The sequence below is a fragment of the Neophocaena asiaeorientalis genome, unplaced genomic scaffold, assembly GCF_003031525.2.
Source record: "Neophocaena asiaeorientalis asiaeorientalis breed wild unplaced genomic scaffold, Neophocaena_asiaeorientalis_V1.1 scaffold165, whole genome shotgun sequence".
Lineage (NCBI taxonomy): Eukaryota > Metazoa > Chordata > Mammalia > Artiodactyla > Phocoenidae > Neophocaena > Neophocaena asiaeorientalis.
The window spans coordinates 996,348-1,009,763 of NW_020173918.1; the positions used below are offsets into that span (position 1 = coordinate 996,348).

The following is a 13,416-nucleotide window of genomic DNA, read 5'->3' on the forward strand; positions in this document are numbered from 1 at the left end:
TATATATATATATATATATATATATCCTTCTTTCCCCCCCCCAAAAAAAATGAACTGAAATACCACCAGGAATGCTAGAAACTCTCCCAACCACCCTCAAATTGAGAGGCTGCTGGATTTGCTCTGAGTCCCAAGAAACCGGGCAGGCACGAGTGGTCACGTGTGGAGTGCTGGAAGCTGTATGCGAGAGAAATGAGGGGACAACAAGCCCCTCAGCTTGGGATGCTGAATTGTTCTTAGCGTGGTTACTGCAGAGACACAAATACAAACTGCAGTGGCCCTGAACAACCTGGCCAGGCACCAGATCCATGCAAGTTCAGGGAACACAACTCGAAATCCACCCAGGGGTAACATAAGACCAAACAAGAATTCCCGGGCCTGCCCCAGAACAGAATCAGCTCAGAGCCATGGGACAGCCCTGGACAGCTCAGGCTCCAGAGAAGTGCCCGTTAAGGGCCCTGCAGGAAGGGACTGTGCCTTCCGTTTCTCCAGTCTAACTGGCAGGCCATCCACAGATTGCTCATCTGCTGCCCAGCTCTGGCATCCTCATTCATCCAGGAAGCACCATGCCAGGTACTACCCAGGCCTTGGGAGTATAAAGTCCTTCTCTTACACAGTTTTCCCTTTGCAAAGGAGACTGATCTACATAATTGCAAGACCAAATGAGAGTTGTTTTGACAGAGCTTCCCAGGTCTAGGTGTGGGTACATAATTTGTAGAACTCATTGCAAAATGAAAATGCAAATTTCTTTGTTCCCAAGTTATTAAGAATTTTAAAGCAATGACAGCAGAGCATTAAACCAAGTGAGGCGGCCTTCTGTGTGACTATGCAGGCTGCAGACCTGTGAAGCAGGCCTTGCCCGGGCCCTCGACCAGCTCACAATGTCGTCTAAACCCTTCTCCCTTCCCAACTCTCGCAAGTACCTTGTATCCCTTATCTTGTGTTCCAGGCAAACAAGACTACTCAGATGTCCAAACATCGTGAAACTTTCCCAACCCACTACCAGAAATACATGCTCACTGATGAAAAACCATCTAGTATTCAAGGCCTAACTCAAATGCCACCTCCTCCATGAAGCCTTCTCTGATAGTAGGGATATAATTTTTTATCTTCATGAGAGTCTATGTACCCACCCCCACCCCCAACCATAGGATTTGTTGCATCCTACTCACAAATGGTTATTTTTGTATTTATCACCCCTATTAGACTGAAATTTTCTAAATGTCAGAGGCTATTTCCCCTTCATCTTCTATCTCCATGGTGGAATGACACTTAAGATGATCTCATGGAGGAACTTCATATGCAGTGGTGCCCCCTTGGTGTCGGGCCTTGCACAGTGAGCCTACAATATTGCTGACACACTTTGCCTAAGGACAGAGCAGAACTGGCCCCACGGCCACCTTGGGCTCCACCTGGCTTGCCAAAGGCCACTGAGGTCCAGACTCTCATCATGGGATATTTCTGGAACAAGCCAGACTTGGAGGCCAAGGATACTTGCGAGCCTGGCTCATGCCCAGGTGACTTTCAATGAACGATTAAACAACCAGCGACTCTACAAAACGCGGTATCACAGGAAGCGGCAGGTGCCTGTCTCTCCATTACAAGCCAAAAATTCTTACCACAGTCCAGGAATCCACACTAAAGAACACTCCTCGTTTGGTATAGTTTATATTTTTTCCAATATCTTTAGTTAGGGCTGCAGTCACGTTTCTATGAAAATCATTTTTCTGTACTTTTGAGCTGCTGGAAAGAGAGAAGAATAAACTGGTTAAGACTGAGGAAATAGCAACTCCCCCTGAATAACTGAGTTGAAAACTATAGTCAAGTTAATCACAGGTTAAAAGGCCATAAAATTTTAGCATCTGCAAGTTGAAGGAACAGCAACACAAAAAAATTTTTAGAAAACCTTTTATAGGAGATTCCACATCTTTTAATTTCCAAGGTTGAAAAAGCCTGTCCTTACAAAAGTAAGTTCTATAGGCGTATAAGTTTGAATTCCTTCCAGATTAAAAAAAAAAAAAAAATCGAAAGTCAACATTTCATACAAATGGCTAAGAAAAGGTCATAGCTGTTCGGGAAACCAGTATGCAGGTGGACTGATTTATCCTTAAAGACATGCAAGAATTAATTATACAATAAAAGTACATTTTCAAATTCATATGTTTTAACCAGTCTACCAATCAGATGCCTAAAGAAGCCAGACAGGTTTCAGAGACGCTTACAGTGGAAGCTGGGCAACAAATGAACAAAGGGGGTCTGCATAAGATACCAGCCAGTGTAGGGATCCCGACAATCTAGAGCTTGCAAACCCAGCCTAAAGGCGTTCAATTTAATTAAAACAAAACAAAACTTACCTAATTCACATAAATTAAAAAGTGAGGGCTTACCTGAACACTTTTTGCACATTTTCAATTCTTTGGAAGCTCCGAACTCTCTCTCACCTTAGCATCTTTTATTGCAATGCCCTCTTTTTGAGTATCGGACACTTGCTCACCCTAAATATCTTGGTTGAAGCATCAGTTCTTCACAGGAAGTCTCCTGTGACTGAGTTAGGACACTCTGTGGTACATCCTGAGCACCCAACACTTGTCCTTCCTAATACTCAAGGGTATTTACAGCGCCCATCCACCCGCCATCCTCTGAGAGCAGAGACTGTTTCTGTCTTGTTCACAATGAGGTCTCTAAATGCCTGAACTAGTTCCTGGCACATAATGATGAGGAAATATTATTTTATAATTTGTACTGTTTTATTGTATTATTAGTAATAATATTTATTAGGATTAATATAGTTATTAAATGCATGAATGAATGGTTGGTGGTTGGTACCTGAGTCCAGCAGGGAACACCACCCCTTAGAATACAAAGCAGATCCTCTGGCCCTCTTCCTCAGAAACTAACTGAGAGGACTTCTCCCCACCCTGTCTTGTTGATAATTACTTTTTCAGGGTGGAATTTGGCCAAACTTTATGAATAATAACAATAATGATGGTAATAACTATTAACTATCATTTACCAGTTAATGAGCAACTTACTAACGTGCTAATTGCTTTACATCCATTCTCGCACATAATCCATACCATAATTCTGGGAGTATGGATATGTATTTATTCCAGTTTGCCAAAGGAGAAAGCTGCAGCTCAAAAATTAATTAGGCAACTTGTTTAAAAATCACACAGCTGTAAATGGCAGCCCTGGAATTTGAACCTCTGTCTACAAAGCCCATGCTTTCAGAGTCTACTGAGCACCCCTCTGAGAGAGTGAGATGTTCTTTTTCTATGAGCCATTTTGGAATCCACTTACCCGTGGGTATTGTTTTGCTGGCTGCCACATGCGATAAACAGAGGGTTCTCAGGTAGGTTGCAGTTACTGGGGAAATAGTCAAATGAGTTAGGCAGTTTTCTACCTTCCTTTCAAGCATGAATTTTTCTGAGAATCAGTGTAACATTTCAAACCACTTCCAAAAGTCTTCATGCAGAGGTTTTATAACTTAGCCAGGCAGGACTGGCAAAGGGCCTGAGCCCTACTTAATGAGGGTGGATAAGCAGGTGCTATTACAGTAACATAGGCAGCGCCACACGGCTGGTCACTCTAGACTCACAGCCTTCCCCTTCCCTCCCGATTCCACCTGCTGAGTTCTCCCTGCTGACGTGAACCATCTCAGAGTTAGAGACTGAAAGAAACTGATTCCCAACTGTGCCACCTTTTGCCCATCTATGCTCAATGTTTTAATTTCTCATTCTCATTCCTTTAAAAACAAAAACTTATAAACTAATAATTAAATAGGTAACTAAGTATCCCTTTCTACAAGTGAAAAGGTTGCTGATAGAATGTAAGAGGTGAACTTTCTCCCTAACACTGAACAGAAGCACTAAAGGAGTGGGTATTACACTGTCAGAGTCTCTTCCAGAATGAAGACTCTTCTGAAGGAGAGGAAGCTTTGGAGGTCACTGAGGGAGTTTCAGGGCAGTTATGAAGGAAGTATGAGCCTGGGGCAAAAGGACTGGTTGCTGGAAAAGGAATTCAGAAAAGAGCTGAAGGCAAACTTTTCCCCTCAAAATCTATCTTAGGGCCAGCTTTAAGCTGAGGAAAAGGTTTTCCTCAAATTCTCTTTTCTGCACCACCGGGATTTAGACGGCAGCCTTACAAGGTTAGCACTACAATTACGAATACTTTTTGAGTTAAGTAGAGTTCTGGCTGGGAACGTAACTACCGTTATTTCACTGTTTCTTTAGGAAGATATACTATGAGTTTCAAGTAACACAAATTTGTTTGGAACATCACGTATCAGTAAGTTAAGAAGTGGTTATAATGTGAAAATACATATGCTTTTCTTTCTGTCATGAGTTTGCGTTGTCTTTCTTTGGAGCTTTCTCCAAATTTCCCATAGAGTTGCATAAATTCTGATGAATCTTTCTTTGCAAATGTCTGTAAAGATACAATCAATTCATGGAATTTTCTGCCTTGATAAATTAAGACAGATCAAGAGACAAGAAATCTGTTTTTTCTCAGTTATCTCCTCCTAATTAAAGAATAAGGTCCAGCTACAGAACTTTCCTTAGCTATGCTGGACAACTGAGCCAAAGACAAACACCAAAATTGTTTTTCCAATTTAAGGATCAATGCACTTGGACTTTATAAAACAAATAAATGTAGGTCATTCACTCTAACATGGCCATGTGTTATGAATCCCTCCAATATAAACTTAACTTTTTTCTAACACTACTACTAGTAGCCCACATTTATCAAGTGCTTACTGTAGGCTAAACCCTTTACATGAGTGATCTCATTTACTCCTCACAAGGCCCTATGAGAAAGATAGAATTATTACTGCCTACACTTCACGCACGAGGAAACTGAGACTTGGGGAGATTTAACAATTTGCTTGGGATAGGTCAATAGAGAGTGACACGTCTCTTAAATTCCAAAGTTCATCCTCTCTACAACACACATGGACTGAAACACCCACAGCCATAAAAGAGCTTGGGGATTTCAATGAAGGTTAATTTTCACTATTGAAAGTGCTATTTATATTGGATGGTTTCCATCTGCCACACTGTTACTTGCCGAGTCTTAAAAGCAAGGCTAAGGTTGAATTTATCAAAGGGAATTTTGTTTCAAATCAACACAATATATATAATTGTGTTGTATATACATACACACACATATATATATATGTTGTGTACATAATATAAAACATAATATATAATTATGGTTAACATTCTTTGAATACTAGCAGATGTTTTAAGGGCAAAGGATGATCATGCAGTGTACACTGTTCTGGAGCTGCGCTCATACAGGCCCCTGAACTTACAAAGCCCAACCCTCCTGTGATCCTCACCCAGAATAGCCACCCCAGTGCAGCTCCTGCCACTGAACCCTCTTTCTCCCTGCCCGCTGCTGCTTCAGCTTCCCACCCTGCCCTTTCCCTGCAGCAGGTGCTGCCTCCAGGGGTCCCTATCCAGACCCATCCCTACCCTGCTCAGTTCAACAGCGTGGGAGGGAGGGGCTGCATCCTCAGCGGTATGGTCGGACATGGGTTCTGAGAGAACCTTGGCTCCCTCAGGCCATGAACAGATTCTGTGAGAGCCGAAATGTCTACTACAGCTGGATCTGGGGACAAGACCAGTCTACCCTCTTCTACACGCCATCTGAGTCTCTGATGGACGCTCCTCCTAGGTGTGCTGGGGAGGAACAGAAAAGGAGCTGGAGGTTGAGCAACTGTCCCATCTGGGCTAGATGTCAAATTCCAACAGAAGGCTGAGCTTTATGAATGCATTCATTTCCAATTTCATTTTGGAGTGCGGGGGTTAGGTGAAGTAACCTTTTAAACCCTAGAGCCCTGAGAGCTCGATCGGGTGGAGAGGAGGATGGCCACATCCACTGCTGGAGCTTGGGGAGGCGGACACCCCAGCCCACAGCATGGGGTCTCCCAAAAGAAACAGATGCAGTCCAGCTGTGGAAGCAGATTCCTTCCCACCTGAGCCATTTCTCCCAGACCACAAACCTTGCAATATCTACCTCTTCATCCCTAAGACAGGAGAGACATCAGCAAACTTAAACAGATGGGAGCTAGTTGGAGTTTTGAGAAAACAGTTTCCATTCTTTTCCTTTTTTTTTTTTTTTTGGCTACGCCACGTGGCATGCAGAACTTCCCCAACCAGGGATTGAACCCATGCTCCCTGCAGTGGAAGCACAGAGTGTTAACCACTGGATCACCAGGGAAGTCCCATTCTTTTCCTTCTTGATTAGGAGAGGATAGCACTTCATGAGACTTTCTTGTTCTTCATTTGATCAATTGAAAAACCTGAGAGTTATGTTGGGGACAGGGTAGCAAAGCAGGGAGTGATTGGAAGGAGAAATAGAGTAAGAATTCACCTGGTCCCATTCTTTAACATGAAACTTGTTAGATGGTAAATATTAGTGGACCAAAATGCCATATCATCCAGTCCTCCTAGGAAGTATTCTTGAAATTGTTCCACCAAAAATGGGGACTTTCTAGAATAAGTGGGATAAAGCTATGGCACAGAGAAAGAAAAATAAGTCAATAAATAAATGAATCAAGTGCTTCTCATGGTATCTTTATAACACTTTAAGATTTTGAAGAATAAATGCCTTTACCTTGGAAACAGCTAACGTCTCACCATACCTGCAACATAAGCAATAATTTTGACTGTGAGCTGTGGTTTCCACAAAGAAATGAGGCAAATTAATGAAGATAAGACTCCAGCAACATGTATCCACTATCAAGCAACTGCCTTTGAACAAGCAAAATCCATAAATCCAATATCCATTCTCAGAAAACTTAAACATTGGAAAGTTAAGGAAGTCACAATAAAATCGACTGCAAATATTCCTCTAGTTACACTTACATTTCCAAGAACTGAAGGTATGAACAGTCAACAATGGCATTTTTGGTGATGACTGCTCGGCCATAGAGTTTCTTATAAATTTCCAGGAGATCTTCAACAGGCACATACCTGAGAAGAGCATTAGAATAAGAGTTGTTTTGATTCTGAAGTTGAAGATAATAACAGCAGCAGTAGCAGCTACCAGTTATTCCAGGATTATTATGTGCCAGACACCATGCAAAGGGCTTTACATTCATTATTTATTTAATCCTACCAACAACCCCGAGTGGTTGGTGCTATCATAGTCCTACTTCACATACAGGAAACTAAGGCACAGAAAAGTTCAATAATTTGCTCAATGCTGCAGAGCAAACAGGTACCCTAATCAAATATTTATACAAAGATAAGTAACTATAAAATATAAAAAGAATGTTTAGTTTTGTGAATTCAGAGTTCAAGGAGCAATATAAAGTATTTTTATTCTCTTGAGTTGAATTACTCTCAAGAATCATTGTTTTAAAAACACCAAAAATGGCTCCTTACCCCAACATCCTACTTTCAGAGTACATAGTGGAAGGTAGTAAAAGAGAATTCTAAGTCAATCTTTTGGTTCACAGATATTAGTTATTTCAGTTGGAAGAAGAGCAGCATTTTAAAAATTAGATTTATACTGTTATCTTTTATCTTTATTTAAATAAAACCTTAGAATATACCAGACAGAAATCACAACCAATAAAACCTGATTTTAGTGTATTTATAAGAAGGAATCTATTGAGATTTCCATTTTTTACTTCACAAGCGCACCAGAATGGTCCTCCCCATAAACATAGCTTAAAACGCTAGACAAAATAACAAAAATATTTGCTTAGATGAATCACCAAGCTAAAAAGAAAGTGAAAAATTTCCAAAAGCCAAAAACAAATTGAAACTGGAAACTTTGGGAGGTAAGCATGTGGGAAGCCAGCTTTTGCCCTGGAGACATCTGCTAAACCTGGGAACCTAGGAGTTTTTTGTTTTGTTTTGTTTGTTTGATGGCTGTGTGGTATGCAGGAGACAGGAGATAAAGTATAGGAACCACCAAATACCAAAAGTGGGCCATCCCAGAGGAAACTCCTCATTAAAGGCTATACCTTCTGCACGAATATTAGCTAGAAATAAACTCAACATATCAACAAGGACAGCAAAGAAACCTGCCTGTCTTCATCTTGGCAAAGGATAGAGAGAGGGGAAAATATCTTCCCTGAGAACCTATAACAACTACCCAGCCCCACAAATGTTTTGTCTTTCATTCATGCCAGCTGTGTGGTCAGAAGAACTTCAAGGGTTGAAAGTAACTTAATGTGGTCCCAGGTGGTGCCTTGAGGTAGCATGCAGAAAGCAAGACAAACCTTCTCTGGAGAAATGCAACTCTAATGCAAGCCTCAAGTAATTCAAGCACCAGTGAATATAACCAAAAGAAGACAAGATCCCCGATGACGCACAATTTGAAATGGACATCTAATCCAGTGCAGATGACCTTGTGTGGAGCGTTAGAGGGAAACCTCATGTCACTGCTACCACCACCTCTTCCTGGGACATCCAAAGGCCAGCTGGCCTCATCTGATCTGGGAGTGACCTGTTGGTTCTGGGCCTCCCTTAGCTCTAAGGTAGATGGACCAGGGATGGGAATGGGCAACTTGCCAAGCCCCCAGCTCTACTTCCTCTTTGTTCTGTAAGCATTCCTCCCAACTCTCAGCTCTCCATGCTCAGGGGCTGAGGCTGGGACTGAAGGATAGAGTTATGTCACCTGACTGCTTAGTAAACATATGAAGAAAAAACAAACAACAAAAAGTAATTACAGTAATATCTGGTAAAGCGGACTTGAAGGCAATAAGCATTGTGAGATATAAAGAGTCACCAGATAAAAAGTTCAATTCACTAGAAAAATATAAGACTTTAAAACTCGAATATACTTAACAACATATCTTCAAACACATGTATGGCAAACTAACTACAAGGAGAAACTGAAAAATTCAACCACCACAGGGGGAGATTTTTAAACAAATTTCTCAGTAATTGTTAGACCAACCAGATAAAAATAGTAAGACTATCTTAATTATAGCTTACAAATCTTCTGATTTGAGCAGTACATTTAATAAGCTTGAGCTAATAAGTATATATATAACATTAAATCAAAAATTGGAGAATTAACATTCTTTTCAAGTACAGATGGAAAACTGATAAAAATTGATCATATGCTAGACCTTAAAATCAAGACTCAAATTTCACAGGAACCAAAGAAAAGTAGAAGGAAGAAAATAAATATGAGAAAAAATAATGAAAGAGAAAAAGAACATATAGTAAAGAGGATCAACAAAGCCAAAAGTTTATTTTTTTAATAAAACTAAAAATATTAGACATGATTAATTGTTTAAAAATATAAGAGAAGGCAGGATAAAAAACATTATGGATAACAAAGGAATATAGGTACAAATAAAACAAGAAAAAAGCATAAGACATTATGAACTACCTTATGCCAAAATGTTCAAACACTTAGACAAAATGGAAAAGTCCTAGAAAAATATAAAACTCTTTAAGAAGAAACTGAAAAACTGTACAGTCCTAAAACTGTTTTAAAAGTTTTTTAAGAGTCCTTACTTTTTAAAACATCAGGCCTAGATAGCTTTACAGACAAGTTCTACCAAACATTCAAGAAATCAGAGTTATAATCTTACACAGACTTCCAGAAAATAGCAAAGGAAGGCATACTCCCCACCTGATTTCATGAAGCCAGGATGACTTTAATACCAAAACCAAGCACAGACAGAAGAAAGGAAAATTACAGTACAAACTAACTCATAAAAATAGATGCAAAAACCCTAAACATCAAGAAGAGATGAAGCAAATATAAAAAAAGATGATATAGCTTTGCAAAATTGGCTTTGTGCCAGGAGGTAAAGTTGATTTAATACTTGCAAATAGATTAGTATAATTCACTATATTAACAGATTAATAAATAACTATCTCAACAGATGAAGAATAAGAGTTCAATACACATGAAATTAATTTATAATAAAAACTACTAACAAACTTGAAATAGAAGGAAACTTCCTTAATTTGATAAAGGATACTCCCAAAAATCTACAGCAAACTTGATGAAACATTGAAAGCATTTTCTTTACAATAAAGAACAAGAAAAGTATGCTCAATATCACCACTTCTATTGTACTGGAAATACTAGCCAATATGATACAGCAAGAAAGAAATTATGGGTATAAAGACTGAAAAGGAAAAGCAAAAGCCACGAAGACCCAACACAGCCAAAAATAAATAAATGAATTTCAAAAAATTGTTACAATTTGTAGATTATGAATTGTGAGTCAATTCAAAAGAATCTCCTGATAATTAGAATAAGATAGCTAAGAAATGTTGCTAGATACAAAATCAAAATTAGAAAGTCACTTACATTTCTATACACCAGCAATCAATTAGAAAATACAATTGTTTCCAAAAGTTACCATTTATGGTGCTGAGTCTAATAAAATGTGTAAGACCTCGATGGAAAAACTTATAAAATTTTAGAGTCATTAAAGACAACTTAAATAAAACAGCATATTTTTGGATAAGAAGACTCAATATTGCAAAATTGTTAATTCTCTTCCAATTCATCTCTAGAGTCAATAGAATTCTAAACAAAATTCCAACAAGATTTTTCCTGGAACATGGCAACTTGATCCTACCAAGAGCCAAGGCAAGAGAAGGGACAAGGTACCTTTGAAGAAAAAGTACAGGTTGGGAAATCAGCCCTAATAGATGTCAAAATGTATTAAAGCTGTTGTAATTTTAAAAATCAGTATTGCTCAGGGAAAGTCAATTAGACCAACAGAACATGATAGAAAGCCCAGAAACTGACCCACATATGTACGGAATTTTAATTTATGTCATAGAAGGCGTTACGGATCAGTGAGGAAGGGCAGACTATTGATAAATGGTTCTGAGACAATCGGTTATCTCTACAGGAAAAAAGTAAAATTTCTGTCACAGAATATACAAAAAATTAACTCCAGGTAAATTAAAGATATAAAGTTAAGAAATGAAACTATAAATGATTTAGAAGGCTACGTAGGAGAATAACCTCATTCCCTCAAGGTAGGGAAGGATTTCTTAAATAAGACATCAAAAGTACAAATTACAAAAGAAAGGATTGATATATTCAACTACATTAAGATTAACAAATTCTGTTTATCAAGATACACCGTAAGTAAAAAGACATGCCACAAACTATAAAAAGATATTTATAACAAATAAATGATAAATGGACAAAGATTAGAAACCAGAATATACAGAGAATACTCAGAAATAAAAAGGACAACCCAACAGAAAAATAGGCTAAAAACCAAACAAAAGGTTTTCACTTAAAATGAAATACAAACAATCGATAAAATACAAAAGAATATTCAACTTCATTAGTAGTCTGGGAAATGCAAATTAAAACTTTAAGGAGATACCATTACACACCAAATAGGTTAGAACAGTTTTAAAGCTGGACAATACCAAGTATTGGAGAACACACAAGAAGCAGAACAAAGCTGATGGAAGTACAAATTGGGAAGACCATTTTGAATGACAGTCTGGGATTATTTACTTAAGTTAAACATGCATAAGCCCTACAGCCCAGCAATTCCACTTCTGGTGCCACTTGCTTGAAAGACATTCCCCTCTGGTGCAAAAATACATGTGCAAAAAAGTACATGGCAACACTGTGTGTAGCAAAAACACTTTACACTACTTACACATCCATCAATATTAGAATGAAGTCATTTTGGTATATCCACTCAATGGAGGACCATAGAGTGGTGAAAATCAAGGAACTACAGCCGAACATATCGATATGATTAAATGTCAGAGAAATAATTTTAAGCAAAAACATTTTTAAGTTTAATTACATTAAATTTAAATTTAAGCAAAATACATGCTGTGTAATTCTATTTATCTAAAATGAAAACCCATATAATATTTTGCATATGGATATAGCTACATGTAGTAAAACTATAGAGAAAAGCAACTAAATGATTAAGAAAATCTAGGGTAGTGATTACATCTGGTGGGAGAAAAGGTGATGTGATAGAGCGGGAAAGACTTGGAGCTTCTAGATACCAGCAATGCTCTACTTCTTAAGCTAGGTGGCAGCCACACAGTGTGCATCATCTAATTTTTTTATTTATAAAAATACATTCTTTTATATGTTTGGCATAATTCACAAATTTTTAAAAGAATCTACTTAGGCTATTCTAATCTTTAGTTTTACTTTCCAAAATTTACGAACGCAGAAGGCTCCTAATTACATTGCAAGTTATATTTCCTAAGGAAAAAAGAGTCAAGCTCCTAACTGCCATTTGGTGTCACACATTTAAATGTACATTGCTCTTACCAGTGCCGTGAGAGGTAATTAAAATTAAACTCAAACTGGCTCAACACGTCTCCTCCTATGATATGAGGAAAATATTTGCATCTGGTGAGTTAATGACAACACATAGCATGCTTCTTTGAACACAAATTTGCACAATCCAGATTATTAGTTCTTCACATTGTTATAGGTTTCCATTCATTGTTTTAGGTATAAGCACGTCTTTAAGAAAAAGTGATCTTTTAAAATTTTAGTGAAACACATGAATTAAGAAAGAGTCACCCATATAACCAAAAGGTTTTTTACTTTAAGAAGGGCCATAAGGGTTCTTGTAAATAAACATCACTCACCAATACTTTGTATATTTAAAGGTAATTTACTATAGAAAAAAAAGATGGAGTTTACCAATTTAAAGCTAAAGTATTAGGAGACACTAGGCAATGAATTTAAATCCAATTTAAAAAGCAATGCTTTTCTAAAATAATGACGCAAATTAATGATAAAATGTAACGGATTTTTTTTACCGAAAAAAACATGCAACTTTACAGAAGTACATCTCTATGTGAAATGAGGTGTTACTGTACTCCAAACTGCAATATTAAAATAGAAAGCTAGTGGCAAGAGATTTAAAAAAAATACACATTTAAGGTACAATAGTGACTGCAAGTGAAATATAACTAGCACAAAAGAAAATCTGGTAAATGTAAATAAACAGTACCGAAATCACCAGCCGGATGTGCCTCTGAATAGGAGCCGTGAAAATCAATCTGAGGAAAAAAAGAGACCCATTTGTTATATCTCACAAATTAAAGCCCACAATGAAGTGAGTAGTGAAGAGGTGACGGTCTAACCCAATGATTGTTGAGAATGACTAGTGATGGACTCACTTTTCAAAGAAACATTTAATTTTATTGCTTTATTTGTTAAAAAATGATATTGGCAGCTGAGTTGTATACTTAATACGTTGAGACAGATAAAGCTACTGCAGACATTTGCATCGAACAGGATGCATGGAAAATCTCTACTAAGTGCAAGTTTAAAGTTGGTACAGAACGGTATTAATATCAATGAATGACCGGAGGGGACTTTCAGAAGCTAAGTCACCAGGTAAGATCACAATTTTTAGTGGTGATATGGCATCCTCATATAGAAAAGTAAGAAGGAAAGAAAACAAAAACATGT

The 13,416-nt window shown here is 37.9% G+C and overlaps 1 protein-coding gene across 1 annotated transcript in view; it reads right to left on the reverse strand.

Annotated features, from left to right (window-relative positions):
- The window catches only part of GPLD1 (glycosylphosphatidylinositol specific phospholipase D1), a 64,023-nt gene that overhangs the window by 19,612 nt on the left and 30,995 nt on the right, over positions 1 to 13,416 (reverse strand). The window contains exons 7-13 of the mRNA XM_024752022.1: positions 12,953 to 13,001; positions 12,259 to 12,313; positions 6,870 to 6,977; positions 6,619 to 6,646; positions 6,376 to 6,515; positions 3,301 to 3,366; positions 1,620 to 1,743 (exon numbers count right to left, since the gene is read on the reverse strand). Coding sequence (XP_024607790.1) covers positions 1,620 to 1,743; positions 3,301 to 3,366; positions 6,376 to 6,515; positions 6,619 to 6,646; positions 6,870 to 6,977; positions 12,259 to 12,313; positions 12,953 to 13,001 — 570 coding nt within the window. The remainder of the gene's footprint in view (positions 1 to 1,619; positions 1,744 to 3,300; positions 3,367 to 6,375; positions 6,516 to 6,618; positions 6,647 to 6,869; positions 6,978 to 12,258; positions 12,314 to 12,952; positions 13,002 to 13,416) is intronic.